The sequence below is a fragment of the Palaemon carinicauda genome, unplaced genomic scaffold (assembly GCF_036898095.1).
Source record: "Palaemon carinicauda isolate YSFRI2023 unplaced genomic scaffold, ASM3689809v2 scaffold82, whole genome shotgun sequence".
NCBI lineage: Eukaryota > Metazoa > Arthropoda > Malacostraca > Decapoda > Palaemonidae > Palaemon > Palaemon carinicauda.
Genome location: NW_027172116.1, coordinates 304,196 through 327,279, shown reverse-complemented (window position 1 = coordinate 327,279; position 23,084 = coordinate 304,196). Strand labels below are relative to the sequence as shown.

The 23,084-nt window shown below is 38.3% G+C and overlaps 2 protein-coding genes across 3 annotated transcripts in view; one reads left to right on the top strand and one right to left on the bottom strand.

The window, feature by feature from the left end:
* Nucleotides 1-1,642: 1,642 nt before the first annotated feature.
* LOC137637538 (alpha-(1,3)-fucosyltransferase C-like) lies at nucleotides 1,643-14,954 on the top strand. 2 transcript variants are annotated; one of them, XM_068369697.1, is made up of 6 exons: nucleotides 1,644-2,120; nucleotides 3,968-4,081; nucleotides 5,996-6,205; nucleotides 7,255-7,661; nucleotides 8,931-9,048; nucleotides 13,396-14,954. In XM_068369697.1, the coding sequence occupies exons 1-6, from the start codon at nucleotides 1,747-1,749 to the stop codon at nucleotides 13,589-13,591; spliced, it is 1,419 nt and encodes a 472-aa protein (XP_068225798.1). In that variant the 5' UTR covers nucleotides 1,644-1,746; the 3' UTR covers nucleotides 13,592-14,954. The 2 variants fall into 2 exon arrangements, with proteins under 2 accessions (XP_068225799.1, XP_068225798.1); XM_068369698.1 differs by lacking the exon at nucleotides 3,968-4,081 and having other exon boundaries at nucleotides 1,643-2,120.
* Nucleotides 14,955-15,148: 194 nt separating this feature from the next.
* Nucleotides 15,149-23,084, bottom strand: part of LOC137637541 (protein SPT2 homolog) — a 35,526-nt gene continuing 27,590 nt past the window's right edge. The window contains exons 4-6 of the mRNA XM_068369704.1: nucleotides 18,866-19,039; nucleotides 17,372-18,447; nucleotides 15,149-15,788 (exon numbers count right to left, since the gene is read on the bottom strand). Of these exons, the coding sequence (XP_068225805.1) occupies nucleotides 15,620-15,788; nucleotides 17,372-18,447; nucleotides 18,866-19,039 (1,419 nt within the window). The 3' untranslated portion in view covers nucleotides 15,149-15,619. The remainder of the gene's footprint in view (nucleotides 15,789-17,371; nucleotides 18,448-18,865; nucleotides 19,040-23,084) is intronic.

The following is a 23,084-nucleotide window of genomic DNA, read 5'->3' as shown; positions in this document are numbered from 1 at the left end:
AAAAAAAAAAAGACTCATGCTTCATGTCAGAAATATATTTACAGTATATTTATTAATTTGGGTAAATTTACAGTTTCATCCATTATGGGGAAACTGGAATAAAAATATATTTGTTGCATCAGAAATAGTGTAGTTCCAACAAATTTAACATTTATTTTGACCGCAAACCATCCGATTTAGAGATTTACTATGTAATTGGAGTTAAAACAACAAGTTGTTCCAGAATGCAGAAAGACCCTACTTCATCCCAACAATTATGGGGGACACCAGGTGGGAACAGGGGTTTTGGGTGGGGGGGGGGGCGTCAAATGATATTTGCAATAAATGAATACTTATCCTTCCACCACCCCTCCCCCTATACCCCTACCTAGCCCTACTGGGGGGGCTCCGGCCCCCCCTTAAGGCCACAGTGATTTTCAGGGCACTACTGAACCTAATAAACCCACCTAACCTAGCCTAGGGGCCCTGTACCCCTACCTAGGGGCCCTTTAAATTGTTTACAATATGGATTTCATTTCGAATTAGACATTTTACCTGACTAGAAGACCAAGCACCGGGCCCAGGAAGGCCATTCATCTCCCATTCGCAGCAATAAAAATCAAACCAGTTTACAGTATGAAGGACAGGTTAAGAAACTAGACAACATAAGTAGAAAGCGAACAAGGAGGTGCTGCAAGGGCTGAAGGAACGTTGCAAAGACCTTTAAGCAACTAAAGTTACTAAAGAGACATTGGACCAAATATTGGCTCCAAAAACATAAAAAATAATAATATAATAATTACCTAATAGATAAATATATCTCCAATGGTTTTAGGGTCTTATAAATATATCCATGGCGTAAATTTTCGTTAATAATACACTAAATTATAATGATCAAAACACACTTTTTGACACAACCGGTAACACTTGTATTCAGGAATTTAAACTTTTGATCCCTATAACGGCACCTCATTTACTCCTATTTTTGTCCTTTCTTTTTTTTTGTCCTTGTTTTTTTTTTTTTGGGGGGGGGCTCCTCTTAATCTTTCTTTTATTTTCTTTTATTCCTTATATAGTGAATGGACTTCTTAGAATTAATTATCTACATCAATTGAACATTTTCCCTCTATTTCATTACATTAATTGTCTACATTACTCTACAGTGTTACAGAAGAAATTAATACTTGAGGCTCCCATTAAAACCTTGGTCAGGATATAAAAGAAAACGGTAACACAAGAAGAAAAATTTAGAAATTTTAGAATTAATGATAATTTAAACACTAAATCTAACTGGAAAATATTAAATGATGCGATATAAATAGGCGAAAAAGATAATAGAAATATATGGAAATCACAAGTAAGTTATATTTACAATTGAAAATGCATTTATGATAGATACAAAACCAGGTTTTGCCTATGATTTAAGCCCAAGTGTGTCTTCAGCTGTTTCATCAATATTTATACATTATAATAAGACCGTTTTTTTTAATGAGTTTGAGTTCTCTTCTGATTGCCTCGTCCTGGGTCAGACCTGTGATATATACACTTGGTAAATTCATTCTTCATTGACACTTAAACTCAAGATTTATATACCCAGGAACGAAGTGTGTGTGTGTCTGTGTGTACATTTGAACAACGTTATCAAATATAAAAAAAGACAAGTTGTGATATTGTTTAGAAATAAATAAATTACAGAGCGAATAACTGTAAGAAAAACTATAGAAACACAAGAATGAACTAGAAAATATAGAGTTTCGCCAATTTTATATGATGAAATTCCTCCCAAGAAATTTTTTCTCAAGGAGAAAGTTATATGTGATATCATGGACTATCATTGTTATCTTACTAATAACATCATTACTCGAACATCGTCCGAATAACTACGTTTTTATACCTAATAAATCTATTGCTCATAGCCAACATGAAGAGAAAAGCCAGGTTGTGGAAGGATCAAGTCAATATATTAATATAACCAACGTAAAGAATGATAAAAAGGATTATGAGCTCCTCAAAGACTCCAAGCACTTGATAGATTTCGTTCGAGAAGGCGAAGATCTGAAGATTCCTCCTCCAAATACGGAGAAAAAGATTATCCTCTACTGGACAAATTGGTATAATCCAAAGACGTCTTGGGAATGGAGGTAAAAAAATATTCATTCATATTTTCTTACTACCAAATATGGTCTTTAAACCATTAATTTATCCCAATGAATAATTTCCATTCTTAGTTTCTTACTTTCACTAGTTTTTAAAACTTCTCCTAACTCTACCAATCAGTACTTTATCATCAATAAAAATTAAATAACTATTCATCATTTTTCATATTTTCAACCATGTCTAATTTTTTCTAACTCATCATATGGCACCACTCAGTCCATAGATACATTCTCTTTTTAAAACTTCTGAAATTTACACTTTTCTTACTTACCATCTCCCATTCCCTGTTCATGACCAAACCATCTCAACACAATGAACCCTCCTTATCTTACCATCTCCCAGACTCCCACTTCCTGCTCATGGCTGAACCATCTTAACACATTGAGCTTTCCTTTACACTATACTCAATTTTTTTTAATGAGGCACATTTGCACTGACTCGCAGCGGTGCCCTTTTAGCTCAGAAAAGTTTCCTGATCGCTGATTGGTTAGAATTATCTTGTCCAACCAATCACCGATCAGGAAACTTTTCTGAACTAAAAGGGCACCCCTGCGAGTCGGTGTAAATCTGCCTCACTAAACAGAATTGACTATAATTGCTTTCCCCCAAGTATTTCAAAATTTCTCAACTCTTGCAATTTCTTTTACAGCATTTATCATGCAAGAATTCATTTGAAAAAGTTCAAGTTATTAGTCTTTCCTTTACATTAAACAGACTAAGATTAATTTATAAATTTTGATCTATAAGGTCATTGTTTTCAAATCTAGGCTGTTTTTTTTTTTTTTTTTTTTTTTTTTAACCAATGAATTTTCAACCTATAATTGCAAAAAAAATATGATCTTTGGTTTCCTTGGTGAATTATTTTTTTATTCACTACTTAATGTATGTTCGTAGTTTGTTTAACCTTGAAAATGCACGTCACAAATGCAGATGATGCTACTCTCTTTGAATCAGACCCTTCTCCAACCTGTAGACCTGCAGTTACTGAATCTTTAAAGCATAGATCTTACAGATCATTGACTGTGTTTTGTAATACGATAAATTTTGAAAAAAAAAAAAAAAGCCAGTTGATTATGGGTCCAAAGTCATAGGCGAGTAAGTCCTTTTTTTTTTTAATAGATAATAGTGATATGTTAGCCCTTTCACCCCCAAAGGACGTACCGGTACGTTCTTGCAAAACACTGTTAATTGCATACTTTTACATATTTTTGATAATTTCATGAGAAACTTCAGGCATTTTCCAAAAGAATGAGACCAACCTGACCTCTCTAGGACAAAAATTAAGCTTTTTAGAGCAATTTAAAAAAAATATATATAGCAAAATGTGCTCGAAATTTAACCTTATGGTGGGGGTAAAAGGGCATATAGTGCGATATTGATTTGTGATAGTAGGGACTACCAACACTACCAAAAGAATCTTTAAGTGCTTGAAATATAATAAAGCCATTTTCCTTTTTTTTTTTTGTGACTGCTTTCGAACAAATATGATAAAATGACTGAGGAGATCCTGTAGAGGGTGGGGTTCCCCTGCTGTATAGGATCAGAAAAGCATCCCTTAATGTAAAGTAAAGTAAGTAACTATAGAGCATTTTAAATTATCTAAGCATAATTTTATTATTATTATTAGGTAAGCTACAACCGTTGTTAGAAAGGTAGGATGCTATAAACCCAAGGACTGCAATAGGGGAAAATAGCCCAGTGAGGCAAGGAAATAGGGAAACAATAGTGTAACCGAGTGTACCCTCAAACAAGAGACCTGTAAGCCAAGATGGTGGATGACCATTCTTGTAATATAGCTAAAATAATATCCATATATTCATTCCAATTTCAGGTTTGGAACCGTGAAAGAGTTCCATGAAGCGGGCTGTCCAAAATACCGGTGCGAATTCACCTACGACAGAAGCAGGTTGATGGAAGCTCACGCCTTGCTCTTCAAATCTGATGGGTCTGTTAATTTTCTTATTTCAACTCATGCAAACTAATCTGTCTGTTTCCTTATTTCCTTTCCTTATTGGGTTATTTTTCCTTGTTGGAGACTTTGGGCTTATGGCATCCTGCTGTTCCAATCAGGGCGTAGCTTAGATAGTATGCCACTCATTCAGATACTACCACTAGTGTGTTATTGGGTCCTTTGGCCAAATAGTACATTGGAGCCCTCTCTCAGGTTACGGCTTATTTTTTCTTTGCCTACACAAACACCAAATAGTCTGGCCTATTGTTTCTACAGTCTCCTCTGTCTTTATATACCGTACCTAACAACACTGAGATTACCAAACAATTCTTCCTCACCCAAAGGGTTAGGTATTGCAATGTACTTTTTCACTGGCTACTTTCCTCCTGGTAAGGGTGGAAGAGACTTTGTCAATGGTAAGCAGCTCTTCTAGGAGAAGGACACTCCATAATCAAACCATCGTTCTCTCGTCTTGGGTAGTGCCATAGCCTCTGTACCATGGTCTTCCACTGTCTTGGGTTAGAGTCTTCTTGCTTGAGGTTACACTCAGGAACTGTATCTTATTTCTCTTCCTCTTTTTTTAAAGATTTTATACTGAATATGAAAGTTCTATTTTGATGTTACTGTTCTGAAAATATTTTACTTATAATTGTTCATTACTTCTTTAGTAGTTTATTTCCTTATTTCCTCTCCTCCCTCGGCAATTTTCCTTGTTGGAGCCCTTATAGGGCTGTAAGGACACCGATCCCTTCGTCGTCCAGAAAATCGACAAACTACTTATTTATTTAGATTCTCTCTTCGCCACACTGTGGTTTCCTATGTATATATATTCCGCTATACCAGAGCTACATTTTGATATATGTATCGTTTCATAACATGTTTCTGTTAACCCATAATTCATATATTTGTAAGTGTAAGAAAACACATATATTTTGGCGGGCACTTCAATCTGACTTGGCGCCAACGTCATCCTACCTTTCCGTCCGCACCTTGTAATATACTTCCGTGCACATTCGAATAAAGTATCAGTTGATCTTGGTGACGCTTGTCTCTCTGTCCTTACAGGGCTTATAGCATCCTGCTTTTCCAACAAGGGTTGCAGCTTAGATAATAATAATAATAATAATAATAATAATAATAATAATTTACAAGACCCTCATTACTACAGTAGTCATGATCACTGGTACAGAATGTTTTCTTCCACCATTCACAATATAGGATTTACTCCAAAAAGACAATTTGTCAATAACCTATATTTATACATTTTATCTTTCATTTGCCTTCCCTATCATCCCAAAAACTTAATCCTAAATACAGTATCCGTAATTTTACCATTTATTTCTGATAAGTATCTGTCGAATATCTGTTACTTTATGTTTTGAGCTTCCATTTGTTCCAAAAACCTGAGTTTTATTTATTAAACCAGCTTTTATTATCTCTTTACATAACCCATCAACTTTGGCTTTGAATTCACTGGTTCTTTCATTTCAAAAACTCATTTTCCTTCATGGAGACAATGCATCCTTATGTATAGATTGCTTTTATATTAAATAAATCATAGCTGTATATATATACATTAGTTTAACCTATATTGTACTGTAGTTTTGCCAAAACTGTGGTTTCATCTTTTGAAAGCATTCAAAACGTAAAAAATATCCATTAAATTCTCTTCCTGATTTCTCCAATCCCAATTATGTAATAAAAGATGTTTTGCCATACTGTACACGACACTGAAATAGACTGAATGGCCTCCCCCACCCCAGCCCTGGGCTATATATAACAATAAACCCTCCACTGTATAACGCTTTCAAACTCGCCACACGATCGTTTCGTAAAAATGGCTTCACTTGCAGCATTGCCACACTTCCTCCTATATTGACATTATCGTTCTGTTTCCCTTCCATAAAGGATGTCGGCCGACGATCTCCCAACGCGTCTGCCGGACCAGCGCTGGGTGTGGGTCGACGTCGAGTCCCCCGTGAGCGCCAGGGGAGTCAACGGCTCGAGAAATACAGAGGCAATCGGCAGCCATCAGTTCAACTGGACAATGAGCTATCACATTTCATCTGATATAATGGCCATGCATGGGTATTTCTTACCTAAAAATATCAGATTTATGTAAGATCATCATTCACTTGTGCTTAGATGTCCCTTGGATAATTGAATTGAATTGAATATAGGATTTAGGCATTAAGCCAAGCACTGGGGCATCAAAGGCCATTCAGCGCTATATAACGAAAATCATTCAATCAAATCTGTACACTCACACCATTTAGTATCATTTTAACCTTTAATACGAATTGTAACACTTTAATACAATAAAATCTAGATGTGAAATAAATAGGGATTAACAGGGTAAAATAAATAAATAAATTAATAAAATCAATTATAGCTCCTAATATAACCCAATACTTGTATAAATTTTCTCAAGTTCAGGGTATTACAGTTTTCCCCCAGTATATCTCTTAAAGGTTTGTCCTAGAGTAAATGTGTCCTCCTCTGAAGATTAAAAACAGGACAATCGACTAAAATATGTTTAACATCCATTGTCACTTGACAGGTATTACAAAGAGGGGCCTGTCTCCCTTCCTGTCCCTTGGATAAGAGCCTTTGGATAAGAGCCTTGAAGTTTAGGACTTTTCAGGGATAAGAATCTTAAAGTTGGAGACTTTAAAACAATCAATTTGAGGACTTTTTAAAGATAAGAACCTTCAATTTTAGGACTTATAAATTTAAGAATCTGCAATTTGATTACCGGTCATTTTAACGATATAAACCATCAAGTATATGACTTTTAAAGATATGAACCTGTGTGAAATTAATTTAAAGATTTTTATAAAGGGCAGAATATTATGCTGATTAACTTTACAAAATTTTCTGTACATATAGCTGCAGGAATTCTTCATACAACATGTGTAGGCTAAATATGTTGATCTTCAAAACTGTTCAACTTAAGAATGCATCTCATTTTTATTGAGGGGACTTGCTGTATGTAGTGATATAATCAGATGTTCAGTGTTTATTGATATTTGTTGTTTACTGGCATAGTTTAAACTTTTCCTGAGATAACTGAAAGGAAGAGGACAACTATACTTGTTCAAATATTCTGCTCTTATCTTCATTCCCAAAAATACCAATGTGCGGTAGCCTTATACCTTATACCACAGGCCCATGCGTGCAAACCTACTCGTGTACCACAACGAGACCCTTCAGCGGTACCTGCAAGCGGCAAACAAGACCTCAAGTCCCGAGGAAACGACGGGTAAAGATTGGAACGAAATCGTGCGGCATCGTCGACCGATCGTCTGGATGTCGAGTAACTGCGATACGTTCTCCAGGAGAGAGGAATACGTTTTCGAACTCCACAAGTACATCAGGGTCGACAAGTACGGCGAATGCGGAAAATACCGATGTGGGGCCAAATACCAAGCCTTTAACGAGAAGTGTTGGGTCCAAAGGCTAAGGAAAAAATATCTTTTTTCCCTGGCTTTCGAAAACAGCCTTTGTAATCATTACATATCGGAGAAACCTTACAATCCACTTGTGCATGGGCTGGTCCCTATAGTATGGGGAGGTATGTGTAATATGATCTCCTTTCTTTTAATCTTTTGTTTCAATATTGTCTAATAAGATTATTCATTAATAGACATATTTTAAATATCCTTTCTGAGTGGGGATACCCCAATGTGGTGAAAGGGTTTGTGTATTGCCATGATAAGCAAAACTGTACTTGTCAGGGTCACCAATACTAGGTTGGTTTGCTGTGAGAGATCAGACTAAAGCCTCCCACCATCACCAATCCGCAGGCCAGCATGGTGATGAAAACTGGCCGAAACCCTGAGGCCTTTGTCATGCAGTGGACTAGAAACGGCTGCTTTTGTTATTGTCGTATTTAAATTGCAAGTTCTTACTGAAAAATGTTATTGTATCAGGGGGTCTGCTAATAGTTAACCCTTTTACCCCCAGGCTATTTGGAAATTTCCAACCCTTAACCCCCAAGGGATTATTTTTTTCCCAGCACATTTTGCAGTATATTTTTTTTAAATTGCTCTAACAGCCTTAATTTTTGTCATAGAGAGGTCAGGTTGGTCTCATTCTCTTGGAAAATGCCTGAATTTTCTCAAAAAATTATCAAAAATATGAAAAAAAAAAATTTTATAGCATTTTTTCAAGGACGTACCGATACGTCCATGGGGGTAAAGGGATGGCTTTTGTGAAACGTACCAGTACGTCCTTTGGGGGTAAAAGGGTTAAAAAGCATTTTAATCATCAGCGAAGGTCCTTAACATATATTTCGACTAAGTTATACCAAGGTTGAATTACTCGCACACTTACAATACTTAAAATTGATGGGATTTTAAGATTGTCATTCACAGTTCTTGAGAAGTATATCAGTTTTCTAAGTGCAGTAGTGTACATAGTTCAGATGTTGTACAAAATTATCATTATTAACTGTATTATTATTACTTGCTACGTTGCAATCCATGTTGGAAAACCAGGACGCTATAAGCCCAAGGGCTCCAACAAGGAAAACAGCTCAATGCGGAAGGGAAATAAGAATATTACTGTATTATTTCTATTACTTGCTATGCTACAATCCTTGTTGGAAAACCAGGACGCTATAAGCCCAAGGGCTCCAACAAGGAAAACAGCTCAATGCGGAAGGGAAATAAGAAAATATACTGCAGGAGAGGTTTAAAAATAATAACATTAAAATAATTCTACCATATGTAAACTATAAAACCATCAAAATAACAAGAGGAAGAGAAATACGATAGAATAGTATGCTCAAGTGTACCCTCAAGCAGAACATCTCAAATAACGTAATATCTCTATCCAACAGGTGAAGGGTACGAACATTTCCTACCACCTGGGTCGTACATTAATGCTCGATTGTACCACCCAAGAGAATTAGCAGAGCTTGTAAAGCACCTGATGAAGAATCCTGCAGCTTATGGAAGGTAATAATGTATTTTATTTACTTCTATTGATATTTTATACTTTCAGTCATGAGTAAAGTTGCTGTGTGTTAAGTGGTTATCGAGTTTGTCGGGTTTTGTTAACCCTTTTACCCCCAAAGGACATACTGGTACATTTCACAAAAGCCATCCCTTTACCCCCATGGACGTACCGGTACATTCTTGCAAAAAAATGCTATAAATTTTTTTTTTTCATATTTTTGATACTTTTTTGAGAAAATTCAGGCATTTTCCAAGAGAATGAGACCAACCTGACCTCTCTATGACAAAAATCAAGGCTATTAGAGCAATTTAAAAGAAACATACTGCAAAATGTGTTGGGAAAAAAATAACCCCCTGGGGGTTAAGGGTTGGAAATTTCCAAATAGCCTGGGGGTAAAAGGGTTAAGTACAGCACCACTATGCAGTACATTAAGGCCTTAAGCCCAGCACTGGGACATCAAAGGCCATTCAGCAGTGTATAATGCAAATTAATCAACCCTACCCGTACTCTCACATTTGGTATCATTTTAACTTATAAAACTAATCCTAATCCCACGACTTTCATACAATAACATCTAAATGCAAAATAAAAAGGAATTAAAAGGATTAATAAAATTAATTAAACCAATGCTCTGTATAAATTTCTTCAAGTTCAGGGTATTATAATTTTCATCCAGTATATCTCTCAACCCTTTTACCCCCAGGCTCTTTGGAAATTTCCAACCCTTAACCCCCAAGGGGTTATTTTTTCCCCAGCACATTTTGCAGTCTATATTTTTTAAATTGCTCTAACAGCCTTAATTTTTGTCATAGAGAGGTCAGGTTGGTCTCATTCTCTTGGAAAATGCCTGAATTTTCTCAAAAAATTATCAAAAATATGAAAAAAAGTTTTTTTATAGCATTTTTTTGCAAGGACGTACCGGTACGTCCATGGGGGTAAAGGGATGAGTTTTGTGAAACGTACCAGTACGTCCTTTGGGGGTAAAAGGGTCAAGTACAGCACCACTATACAGTACATTAAGGCCTTAAGCCCAGCACTGGGACATCAAAGGCCATTCAGCAGTGTATAATGCAAATTAATCAACCCTACCCATACTCTCACATTTGGTATCATTTTAACTTATAAAACTAATTATTATTATTATTATTATTAAATGCTGAGCTACAACCCTAGTTGGAAAAGCAGGATGCTATAAGCCCAGGGGCCCCAACAGGGAAAATAGCCCAGTGAGGAAAGGAAATAAGGAAAAATAAAATATTTTAAAAATAGTAGCAACATCAAAATAAATATTTCCTATAAAAACTATAAAAACTTTAACAAAACAAGAGGAAGAGAAACTAGATAGAACAGTGTGCCCGAGTGTACCCTCAAGCAAGACTTTCATACAATAACATCTAAATGCAAAATAAAAAGGAATTAAAAGGATTAATAAAATTAATTAAACCAATGCTCTGTATAAATTTCTTCAAGTTCAGGGTATTATAATTTTCATCCAGTATATCTCTTAAAGGTTTGTCTTGGAGTAAATGTGTCCTCCTCTTAAGATTAAAAACAGGACAATCGACTAAAAACTGAACAGTATCGCTGTAATTAAGAATACAACTGTATATATTATTTTTTTCATCAAATTCCTTAACCCTTTTACCCCCAAAGGACGTACTGGTACGTTTCACAAAAGCCATCCCTTTACCCCCATGGATGTACCGATACGTCCTTGCAAAAAAATGCTATAAAAATTTTTTTTTCTTCATATTTTTTATAATTTTTTGAGAAAATTCGGGCATTTTCCAAGAGAATGAGACCAACCTGACCTCTCTATGACAAAAATTAAGGCTGTTAGAGCAATTTGAAAAAAAATATACTGCAAAATGTGCTGTGAAAAAAATAACCCCCTGGGGGGTTAAGGGTTGGAAATTTCCAAATAGCCTGGGGGTAAAAGGGTTAAAATTCAAATATAAATCTATTAAAAAGACTATAGAACAGTTGAACTAATAAATAATTTCCTTAGGAACAATATGGGGTTCTTTATAAGGGTTTACAAGGATTTAATTCATGCAGCAGAAACTTGGATCCTTACCAAAGATTCAGAATACAAGGTAGTTACAACTCAAAAGATAATGGAAAGAATAATGATATGAATAATATAGACGGAAAACGAGGAACATGGATACGAGAGCAAACTGAAGTAGAGGATATTACAAAATCATTGGTGTCATAAGCCTTGGAACCAAGTAACATGACTGAGGTACTTTTGTATTTCCTATGCCGTGAAAAATTTTCTCCCAACATCCATTCAGTGTTTTAAAAACAGTTTAGCATTTGTGTGTTCTCCTTTAGCTTGATCTAATAAAAAGTATATTTTTCTTTACTTTAAAACTGTTTAAAGTGATTTTCAACGGAATTTAAAAAATGTCAAAATAAAAATTAAACACCCATTCAATGTTTTAAAAACAGTTTAGCATTTGTGTGTTCTTTAGCTTGATCTAATAAAAAGTATATTTTTCTTTACTTTAAAACTGTTTAAAGTGATTTTCAAAGGAATTTACAAAATGTCAAAATAAAATTTTAGCAATTATGCAAATATATACTTGAGGAACGTAGAGAGTAGAGGTCCCCTTTTTTGTTTTGTTTCTTGTTGATGTCGGCTACCCCCCAAAATTGGGGGAAGTGCCTTTGGTATATGTATGTATGTATACTTGACAACTGGGGATGTTATGCCTTTTCCATCATAAGACTCAGTAGTTACACACCATTCTGTTAGTTTTATTCCAGCAGTAATCAGATTCTAGAATGATCTTCCTAATCAGGCAGGTAAGTCTGTGGAACTTTAGAAGTTAAAACAAGCAGCGAATGTTTTTATGTTAATCAGGCTAACACGAGTCTCTTCATAGTTTGTGTGACGTGTTTTACTGTTGTTAATTGGTCTCAAGATATATTATATTCATTGCTTCTCGTAGTTTATTAATTTCCCTTTTTCCTCACATGACTATTTCCAAATTGGAGCCCTTGGGCTTATAGCATCCTGCTTTTCCAACTAATAATAATATTGGAATTCTGCTGAACCTAATTATATGTAGCAGAAAGATTGAGAAAACTAAATCATCCATGAAACTTCTAGAACCCTGAATAATGAGTATATATTTCGGATGTAATTGTAGTTATAGCTTCAACTTGTATAAACTTTTGACATGAATAATGCGGCCTGCAAAATTATTCTTTCTATTTCTCGGCTTATTTCATAGAGAGGTACTTATGTAGCTACATTCTTCTCATCAGCTTAGCATATCTGAGAGCTTCCAGTTTCATTACTCAAAATTTGCATTGTTCCAATTCACTGCTGGAAAAAACCCACCTAGAAAATGCACAAAATTTCTCAGTTCTTGAATGCTTTGTTTGCAAACCTTTATACATACATACATATACCAAAGGCACTTCCCCTAATTTTGGGGGGTAGCCGACATCAACAAGAAACGAAACAAAAAAAAGGGGACCTCTACTCTCTACGTTCCTCCAGCCTAACCAGGGACTCAGCCGAGTTCAGCTGGTACTGCTAGGGTGCCACAGCCCAACCTCCCACATTTCCACCACAGATGAAGCTTCATACTGCTGAGTCCCCTACTGCTGCCACCTCCGCGGTCATCTAAGGCACCGGAGGAAGCAGCAGGGCCTACCGGAACTGTGTCACAATCGCTCGCAAACCTTTATGAGTGACTGATATAGCTTGTGAATTTTGTACCCGACCCGCATCCTCTACGCACTACTGTGTCTTTTGCTATTCGTGTTTTCTTTGATCTTTTCTAAACAGTAGTCCTCTTTCTTTTTATCCGTTCGAGGATATGATGACAGTTTTTTAATGCCATTCTCAGTCTTTCTTTCCTTAATCCTTTGTTATTCATGTTACAAAACGTTAACATAAGTGCATTGCCCCACGATGTCATTGCTCATCGTAAAAGTAAATGCCTTAAAATCATGATACATATTAACCCTTTTACCCCCAAAGGACGTACTGGTACATTTCACAAAACCCATCCCTTTACCCCCATGGACGTACCGGTACATCCTTGCAAAAAAAAATGCTATAAATTTTTGTTTTCATACTTTTGATAATTTTTTGAAAAAAAATCGAGCATTTTCCAAGAGAATGAGACCAACCTGACCTCTCTATGACAAAAATTAAGGCTGTTAGAGCAATTTAAAAAGAATATACTGCAAAATGTGCTGGGAAAAAAATAACCCCTTGGGGGTTAAGGGTTGGAAATTTCCAAAGAGCCTGGAGGTAAAAGGGTTAATGAAATTCCTCCCTCATAACTAAAGAGATTATTTGGGTCCTCATTTGTCTCCAACAGGTATCACCTTTGGCGGCAGTTTTGGACAGCAAAGTTGAGGGGCAGCATTTGCGAATTGTGTCACCGGCTCCACACAGATCCGGTGCGAGGACATCACCGTAATATTTCGGCTTGGCGGCAAGCTGCGGAACAGTGCTTCAACCCAAAGCCAAATCTGTTTGAAAGCCACGAATGGAAGCGTGTTATTGTGAGATAATTGTAAATCCATGCCAGTTTTATCAAACTGTCAATGCTTATGTGGAGTCATTATATTTGTCACCAATTAAAGAAATAGTAGCTTCAGGCTTTGCTTGAATTTGATTTACATATAGAGCTCTTAATTCGGCAAGTAAATAAATCTTTGAGAGTGCTCCATTGCTCAATAAAGAACCGATTGCAGTTTGTAGAATTTATTATTTTCCATAAGACAGGAATTTTGTTAATGAAGCAGGTTTTAAGTGTATCTTTATGTTTAATTCCACAATAACACTTTATATTGTCACATATACCAATTAAACTGTGTCCCTGTAGACTACATTGCCCAAGATATTCTTCCTCACTAAAGTATTGCAATATTTTTTGTGACTATTTCTGGCATTCCATTGGTTTACTCCTAAGTTTTACTTCGATTTATCTTTCTGTCATTTGGGTCACCGTCAATTTGCATGATCCCTAAGGCCTTAATTTTAATGTCTAACACCAATGAAACATAGGAGGACATCACCCCTAAGCAACCATCCTCCCCTTAAGCCCCAACAATGATAACAGGTTAGGCTTTCTCCTACAAGAGCTACCCTCTTCTACCCTTAACAAGTGGGAAAGTACCAAATTGTAGTGATACCTCAACAGACTTATCCCGCACAGTTTAAGGCTGGCACTTGGGTGAACTCTCACGAACACCTGAGAGAGAAAGCGGAGAAAATTTGAGATGCAACATATGTACTTCAGTTCACCGAGAGTATTAAGTTTCCATCTCTCACAGAAAAGTATAGAACTTACTGTTTCCATTTCGAATGCAGTCTGACAAAGATACCAGTCCAGCAGTGTAGTTTCCCATCCCCACAACTTCTCCATAAGCAAAAGTCAACTTAGAAGCCCAGGAAGCAATTCTACACGACTTACATCCGAATTATATTGTACCCACTCCCTACAGGTCAAAAGATTGATCATAGATGGTAGGTATGGAACCAATTCAGGTGGAAGGATAAGGGAGTTAGATCGAGTCCACAGGGCTCTGTCCCATGCTGTTCCCATCAAAGGACACACAAAACATCCCTGTACTAGCCAGCAGGATTGGGGATTGCCTACAAAACGACCAAGAATGAGCCTGCACGAGGAAACACAGAAGTCTGAAAACTTATGGTAGGAAGAAGCTGATGGGGTTTTGAGTAAGCCAGAGCCTTCCTTAAAACTAAGCCGCATGGTAAGGCTGCCATCGAGACCACAATGGCTTAGCTGGGGACCTTGAAGGATACTAGATACTGCATGGTAGATCATGGAGTCCTGAATGTCAGTCTTCCACCTTTCTACCAATGCATCAACAGCAAGGGTGGCAAATGTACAGTAGCAGCAACACATCCTTTAACAAATCTGCCCGAGTTGAAAGTGACTCAACTCGGTTAGGTTAACTACTATAACTATGTTAAAAATCCAAGGGCTGTTCCATTTTTTGCAGAATTATCACCTATTTTGAATGCCAAAAAGTTTGTTTTCGTATCGGGACAAAGTAATAAGCAAAACCTCATGCGAGCTTAAAGGCAAAAGTAATTCGAACTGGGGGTTGATAAAAATTTAATATTTACTTTACAAAGTACTGTACTGTACTAGGATTTCCTATAATTGCGTGCATGTTTGTGTTTATATGTAACAAAGTAGTTTTTATCATATTTAGATATAGAAGTGTATATATGCCTGAACACATACAAACATTCACACAGAAAAACAAACTCTTGGCTTATATACTAACAGGCACAATTGTGTAACTTGGAAGCCAGGAATGCGTAGGCTTACTTTTTCAATCTTTTTTTTTTAATACTTAACAAAAATATAAAAAGGTTCCTTCAGGTATATATGTGACGGTGTATGTGCGTGTATGTTTGCATATTTAAATATAATAATATATTTCTATATATATCTAGTGTGTGAATAGAAATTTAAAAATCAAAACAATAAAACAATATATAAAGACCAGCAAAGACAACACTATCATCTATTATATTATTTACAAAAATCTCTACAAATCCTTTCATCTCCTTCCTTTGCCCTTCAGTTTCAACCTCTTCAATTTCTTCTCTTCCTCTTCCCTCCTCATATCCTCCAGATCCTCCTGCAGGCCGATCTTGGCAGATATTCGCTCCTCCTTCTGCAACTGGGAATAACTGGCCTCCATGTCGTCGCAGTCGTCGTCTTCGTCGCTGGAAAACAAAGGGCGGAGGTGAATTCGCTTCTGGCATCGCAGAGCCAAAGTTCAAAGATTTCCAACATATGATTTTATTTGTTACTGTATACTTAACCCTTTTACCCCCAGGCTATTTGGAACTTTCCAACCCGTAACCCCCAGGGGTTATTTTTTTTCAAGCACATTTTGCAGTATATTTTTTTAAATTGCTCTAACAGCCCTAATTTTCATCATAGAGAGGTCAGGTTGGTCTCATGCTCTTAGAAAATGCCAGAAGTTTCTCAAAAAATTATCAAAAATATACAAAAAAAAAATGTAAATAGCAGTTTTTTGCAAGGACGTACCGTTACGTCCATGGGGGTAAAGGGATGAGTTTTGTGAAACGTACCAGTACGTCCTTTGGGGGTAAAAGGGTTGAATGAAAAATAACTTCTTTTGAATCTAAAAGTAGTAACACATTGTTAGGCGATCATTTTGGAATAACCATATCTAGACTTCTATTCACACAACCCTTGGAGATATCTCTGTTGTTACGATAAGCATTAGGACTAAGAAATTTTATCTAATTTCAATCTCCAAAGAGTAATAATGGTCAGCGTCTGATAAGCTCCTTACAACTCTTTTTACTACTGTGACCTCAAAAGGTCCTAAAGGATTGAATGAGATTTATCAATTTCTTGTGGATAACCCTTTTACCCCCAGGCTTTTTGGAAATTTCCAACCCTTAACCCCCAAGGGGTTACTTTTTTCCCAGCACATTTTGGTGTATATTTCTTTTAAATTGCTCTAACTGCCTTAATTTTTGTCATAGAGAGGTCAGGTTGGTCTCATTCTCTTGGAAAATATCTGAATTTTCTCAAAAAATTATCATAAATATGAAAAAAATAATTTCTATAGCATTTTTTTGCAAGGACGTACCGGTACGTCCATGGGGGTAAAGGGATGGCTTTTGTGAAACGTACCAGTACGTCCTTTGGGGGTAAAAGGGTTAATAACAGAATGGGTTTCTAGAGATTGTAAAAGAAGCAGAGAAGGAAGAGATGATGACGGATTAACAAGCTAAGATTATTTGCTTGAGGGTACACAAAGGCACACTACTGTATTTTATCTTATTTCTCTTCCTCTTTTTTTTTAAGTTTTATAGTTTATATATCGAGAGATCTATTCTAATGTTGTTACTGTTCTTAAAATATATTTCAATTGTTCATTACTTCTGATATAGTTTATTCAATTCCTTATTTCCCTTCCTCACTGGGCTATTTTTCCCTGTTGGAGCTCTTGGGTTTTAAGCATCCTGATTTTCCAACTAGGGTTATAGCTCAGTAATAGTAATACTGTAATAATAATAAAACTGAGCATAGAAAGACCATAAACAGAAGCCAGTGGAAGGACATGTCTGAGGCCTTTGTCCTACAGTGGACGAGTTACGGCTGATGACGACACTGTACTTAATTCAGAGGTAGACCCTACACCAATACAAAAATCATGCAGTGACTAATATTACGAGTTGAGCTTATACATTACAGGATGTAAGACGATATAATCTGTTTATCACCAAACTACAAATAAAGGAAGTTTTCATTACTATACTGTACTTACACGTATCTGCTTTTGTCGTAGCCAAACATCTTCTTGATTTCGCTGGAGTAATCCAGTTCGTCCTCGCCGTCGTCGATGAAGCCCTCCAGATCAGAATCGTACTCGTCCTCGGAGTCGCTCTCGATCCGTCCCCTCTTGGGTGGCGGAGGAGCGTACTGTGGTCTCCGGCGGTCCAGGGGAGGGAAGTCCCGAGACTTCTGCTTCGGCTGGAAATCTCTGGATTTAACCGGCTTCAGATCTTTGGGTGGGAAATCTCTTGATTTCTGGAATTTCTTGTCGGGCACACGCTCACTAGGAGGTGGTGGTTTGTTTTTAACGGGAGCCGGAGGATTCTTCGGGGCAGATACCATGGGCTTATCCACCACTTTTTTCGGTGGCTGCGGTCGAGGCGCACCCGGCACGGCAAAGAACTTGGCCCGGTCAATGACCTTGGGCTCAGGCTTAGGTTCAGGCTTAGGTTTTTCAAGGGCCTGCTGTAGCTTGCTAGTGTTCTCGCTCTTTCCTTTAACTTTTTCTTCAATCTTTTTCCCTTTGTCTGCTCCATTTTTCCTATTTTTATCATCTTCCTTCTTCCCTTCCGGAGTCAATTTATTCAGTCTTCTCATTCTGCGTCTCCTTTCCTCTTCGAGTTCTTCCTTTTCCTTTGCTGTCAAGGGGCGGTCAATGTCCTTCTTCTTTTCTTTTTCCTTTTCTTTGATGATTTTATCCACAGACACCTTTTCAACCGGGGCAGTCTGCTTTTGCTGGGCTATCTTCATAAGCTGTTCAAAACTCGGGGGCGGAGGAGCCGACGGCTTTGGTTTCTTCTTCTCTTTCTTCTTAACGACTTCCTTCTCCGGCTCGTACTTGAAGTTATTATATTTGTCGCTTTTGTAGTTTGTGAGATTGATGTTGACAGTTTTTTGACTGGACGAAATGCTGCTCTTCTTGGCGCTGTCGGCGGGGGGTTCGTCAAAGTCGTCGAAAGCGTCCCCGTCGTTTATGAAGTCGTCGTCTGCGAATTTGCTCTTGCGCTTTCGCTTCCGAGGTTCCATTTCCTCCTCCTCTTCCTTTTTCAAACTGTTTATGACTCGGTTCTGGAAGAAAAACGGACGGATGAAAATGTTACCATCTAAATTTTTTCGGTCCTATTCCTCGACTCTTCCAGTAAGTTGAAATTTAATAATTACTGTACCCCAGTTTTTATTGAAATAAAAACATGCAATAAAAGTCAATTTGATATATTCAGGAAAAATCGGTAAATGAAAACCCAACCTGGATAAATCCTTACAAAATATATGAATGACTTTAAAATTAATAATTTCTAATAAAATCATAACTTTTGAACAGGTAAACTTACTTTATTTTGCCTTAAATATGGTAGGAATTATTCATGGTAAAGTACTTCCTGCCTTACATATGAAGAGTAATGTTAAGTAAATATCACTATACAAGAAGTACAGTTAATACCCGTTTCCAAGTCATACCAAGAAGCATACTCAATCTTCCTCATACCTTGATATCGTCGATGCTGGTCTTTTTACCCGTCTTCACAAACTTCATCTTATCGTCGTCTGGCATTCTTGCGTACTGATCTGCCAGCTTGCTGAAAATCTGCTGGCTCATTGCCGATTCGTAGCCGTAGTCATCTTCGTCGCACTGTTCTTCTCCTCTTGCGGTGGTAAGGTCCTGTAACGGAAATTACACGAGTCTAGAAAAATTAATTATCATTTGATTGTGTTACGGAATTTGGGACGAATACCCCAATATTGGAGCAATGGAGGCCAATTTGTTCCCCAGACTTGAGGAAAACGTGAGAGAATTTGGACAACAAATTAGAAAAGGTAATGAGAACAGAGGTAAGATAGCAGACCGAAAAGTAGGTTCAGCAAGCAATCACTCTTTGCCGTTTTGATAATCCACATTTCTAGATCCGAGAAATATTCTAGATACAGTGATGCCTCAGGATACGAAAGTAATCCGTTCAGGATACGGTTTCGTATCCTGATTTTTTCGTATCCTGAGTCGCGTTTTACATGTAAATAGCCTAATCCGTTCCAAGCCTTACAAAAAGTCACCTTTTCTTCCATAAACACGCTAAACTGTAGTAATAAACATGTAATGCAGCCATTTCTATCATTCAATAATTAACTCAACTGTTAAAAACAGCCTAATCCATTCCAGAAACCACCATGAGATTATTCAATAATGTAGCTATAGCCTAGTTATCCCCTCCAAGCCCTAAGAAAACGGTCCATTTTCTTTACTACTGTATAAAAGTTACTGTACTGTATGTAAAGCATTTGGATCAGTGAAGGTGTATTGTTACCTGTACACCTAAATTAAGGGTTGATACCCTGAAAAAAAAAGGTACTGTACTCTCGGCGACGAGTTGGGATCTCGTAAGCTTTTCGTATCCTGAAAATTTTTTCGTAAACTGGGGCATAAAAATTTTTGTATCGCTTTTCGTATCCTGAATTTTTCGTAAGCAGAAACTTTCGTATCCAGAGGTATCACTGTAATAGTTTAGATTCTTTGCAAACTTTTGCAACATCATCTGACAGAATTGCCGCATAGTGCAGCTATCTCATTTCCCGTTCCTTCTCTTTCCTTTTCACCTTTCTTACTTTCTTCACTGAGCTATTTTTCCCTGTTGGAGCCCTTGGGCTTATAACATCCTACTTTTCCAACTATGGCTGTAGCTTAGCTAGTAATAATAACAATAATGTGTTATAACTAATTTTCATAATACTGATTACAATTTAAGTATGTACATTCTCTCTTGAGGTTTCATTTATTTACATAGACACAAATGTAAGCAACTTATAAAAAATCATCTGCTTTTAGAATAATCAGAGCCTAGTTTAATCACAGGAACAGAATACAATTGACTCCCAGGGTGACGTGGATGGTTTTACCACTAGACTTTTTACAATTATTAGCCTCTGAATAACGTGAACTAGAATCTAAGACAAAATTCTTATCACATATCAATCAAATATATCTGATCAGTCATGCAATAAATATTTTATCAATACAGTAAATACTGGACTACTTTTGTTCTCATGAACTTACACACACACACCAAAGGCACTTCCCCCAATTTTGAGGGGTAGCCGACATCAACAGAGAAGGGACCTCTACTCTCTACGTTCCTTCAGCCTAACCAGGGACTCAACCGAGTTCAGCTGGTACTGCTAGGGTGCCACAGCCCAATCTCCCACATTATCCACCACAGATGAAGCTTCATAATGCTGAATCCCCTACTGCTGCTACCTCCGCGGTCATCTAAAGCACCAGAGGAAGCAGCAGGGCCTACCAGAACTGCGTCACAATCGCTCGCCATTCATTCCTATTTCTAGCACGCTCTCTTGCCTCTCTCACATCTATCCTCCTATCACCCAGAGCTTTCTTCACACCATCCATCCACCCAAACATTGGCCTTCCTTTTGTACTTCTCCCATCAACTCTTGCATTCATCACCTTCTTTAGCTTCATGGACTTGAAGCTACAAATTTTTTCTTATTTACTATTTTATCAACAAGAAGAGTTGGGCAACATCCTGTTACCACCATGAATGAAGTGAAGTAAGATTCTGTATCTGTTTTCCTTGAGTCATCTTTACGGAGCCTATAATGACTAAAGCAAGCAAAAAACCACGCTTAATAATGCTTGTACTTGTACACAAAATCTTACAATGATCATACAAGTATGGCAAACAAGTATGGCAAGACTACTGGAGCCCTTGGGCTTATAGCATCTTGCTTTTCCAACTACGGTTGTAGCTTAGCTAATAATAATAATATGACAAATTCGAAGATAATTTGTATTTTTCCTAACCATACAAACCTTAGCTATTTACAAAGGGTTATTACTTTTAGCGTAGCTGAAATGGCGAGCCATTAGAATTTAACGAGGGTGTATTACCCCCGCGCTAGTTAGCGGGGGGGGGTAGGGGAGTGGTAGCTAGCTACCCCTCCTCCCCCTCACACACAGGTGAATACTCACTTTCACTTAGAGGTAGGACTTGTCTTGGGGGACAGGGCTGGCGGGCAAATATGTGTAAATAGCTAAGGTTTGTATGGTTAGGAAAAATACAAATTATCTTCGAATTTGTCATTTGTTCCGTAACCGAAATACAAACCACGCTATTTACAAAGGGTGACTTATCCCTTAGGAAGGGTGGAAAGTCCCCAGCCATACTGGCTTTGGCTTTACCCGGGGACTCAGAATCCGAGTGAGTCGCACTCGAGAAAAGGAGTCCCTGCACCTCACAAGTTCCTTGCACCGCAAGGAACCATGTGGCCTACGTAAGCTTGTGTGTGAAGGAAGAAGTGTGACCCGTCTTAGGCAGTTGACCTGGAGTTCCAGAAGGAACTCTGGGTTAAGACGTTCCCAATACCACCTCGTCAGGGTATGGGGGACGCGACAGTATTGACTCAATACTCGGAACACAAGGAAGCATGGTTTACCTGCAGAGGTTCAAGGTCAGCTATGCAGAGACCAGGATGCTGCTTCCCCATAGAGGGGATGATGAAGAAAGAAGTAAGGGCCAGACATACTTCTTTCGTTCATGCAGACTAAAACCTGATAACAATGCCCTCAACCTTCTGCTACCTGTCCAAAAAGGAGCCTGAGGTTAGACCAGCTGTTGTGTAGCCACCACAGAGCGATAGAAAACGTATCGAGACTCCTGTGGGTCACGCCCTGCAGGAAGCGGGCTGCGAAGGTCATCAGACGCTTCCAGACTCCAGCTTGTAGCACCTGCGTCACAGAGTAGTATTACTCGAAGGCGAGGGACGTTGCGATGTATCCAACATCGTGCTGTAGGGCGACGTGTCGGGGGAGGGTCTGAAGACAGGTCGAGATGAATGTCCTTGAGTCCGGGCTGAAGAGGTATACTGGTGACTCTCCCCCCATGTCCTCCTTGTGTTCCCAAATCGGCTGCAACTGAGGCCAGACTGCAGCTGTTCCCAGCGCTAACCTCTCGATTCCTGTACTGGCAAGAAAGAGAAGGTCTTGGGACATCAGACACAGAATGGAGACTCAAAATCTTGAATGAATCGGACCGAAGGGTCGGGACCCTCAGATTCTGAGTCTAGCCAACAACTCAGGAGCGAGCCTGAATGTTGCCTTCCCCTCTTCCTTAGAAAGGGGGGGAGTAGTAAGAGACCAAGAAGATTGCTTACACACTGGCCGTGGCCAGAGTGAGCAGAAGACCCAGGGCGGAATACAATCCGAGGCCTGTCGTAAAAGGGTCTTGAGAAGATCTCTTAAAGGACTAAAAGTCCGAGCCATGCTCCAAGTTGGAGGTCTTCCTCCGACTAGGGCAGGGACGATCGTAGCTTCGCATGAGCGAGGATAGATCCAGCGGGCAGGAAAAAGTTATTCCTTTAAGCCTGAAGGTCAGGGAAAGGCTGAGCGACAGGCTTCATTGCCAAGAGCGGAAAGGAGTTTCCTCCCGCCGAAAGGCAATAAGACCGTTATTGCTGGAGAAGAGGCCTCACGGGAAGAGGTATATCTCCCACGGCACCAACCACCTTAGACTCTTCACTTTGCCTGGGAGACCCCTGTGGATGACTATCGCAGATGACGCGACCTCCGTACCGCGACTGTAGCGGGTTGTCTCTTCTAGAGGAGGAAGCGTAGTGTCTCCAGGCATGAAGCCGAAGCGACGCCCCGGTTCGGGAGAGATGTCGCAGTGTGGTTGCTTGAGTAGTCTGCGCCGTGGGAG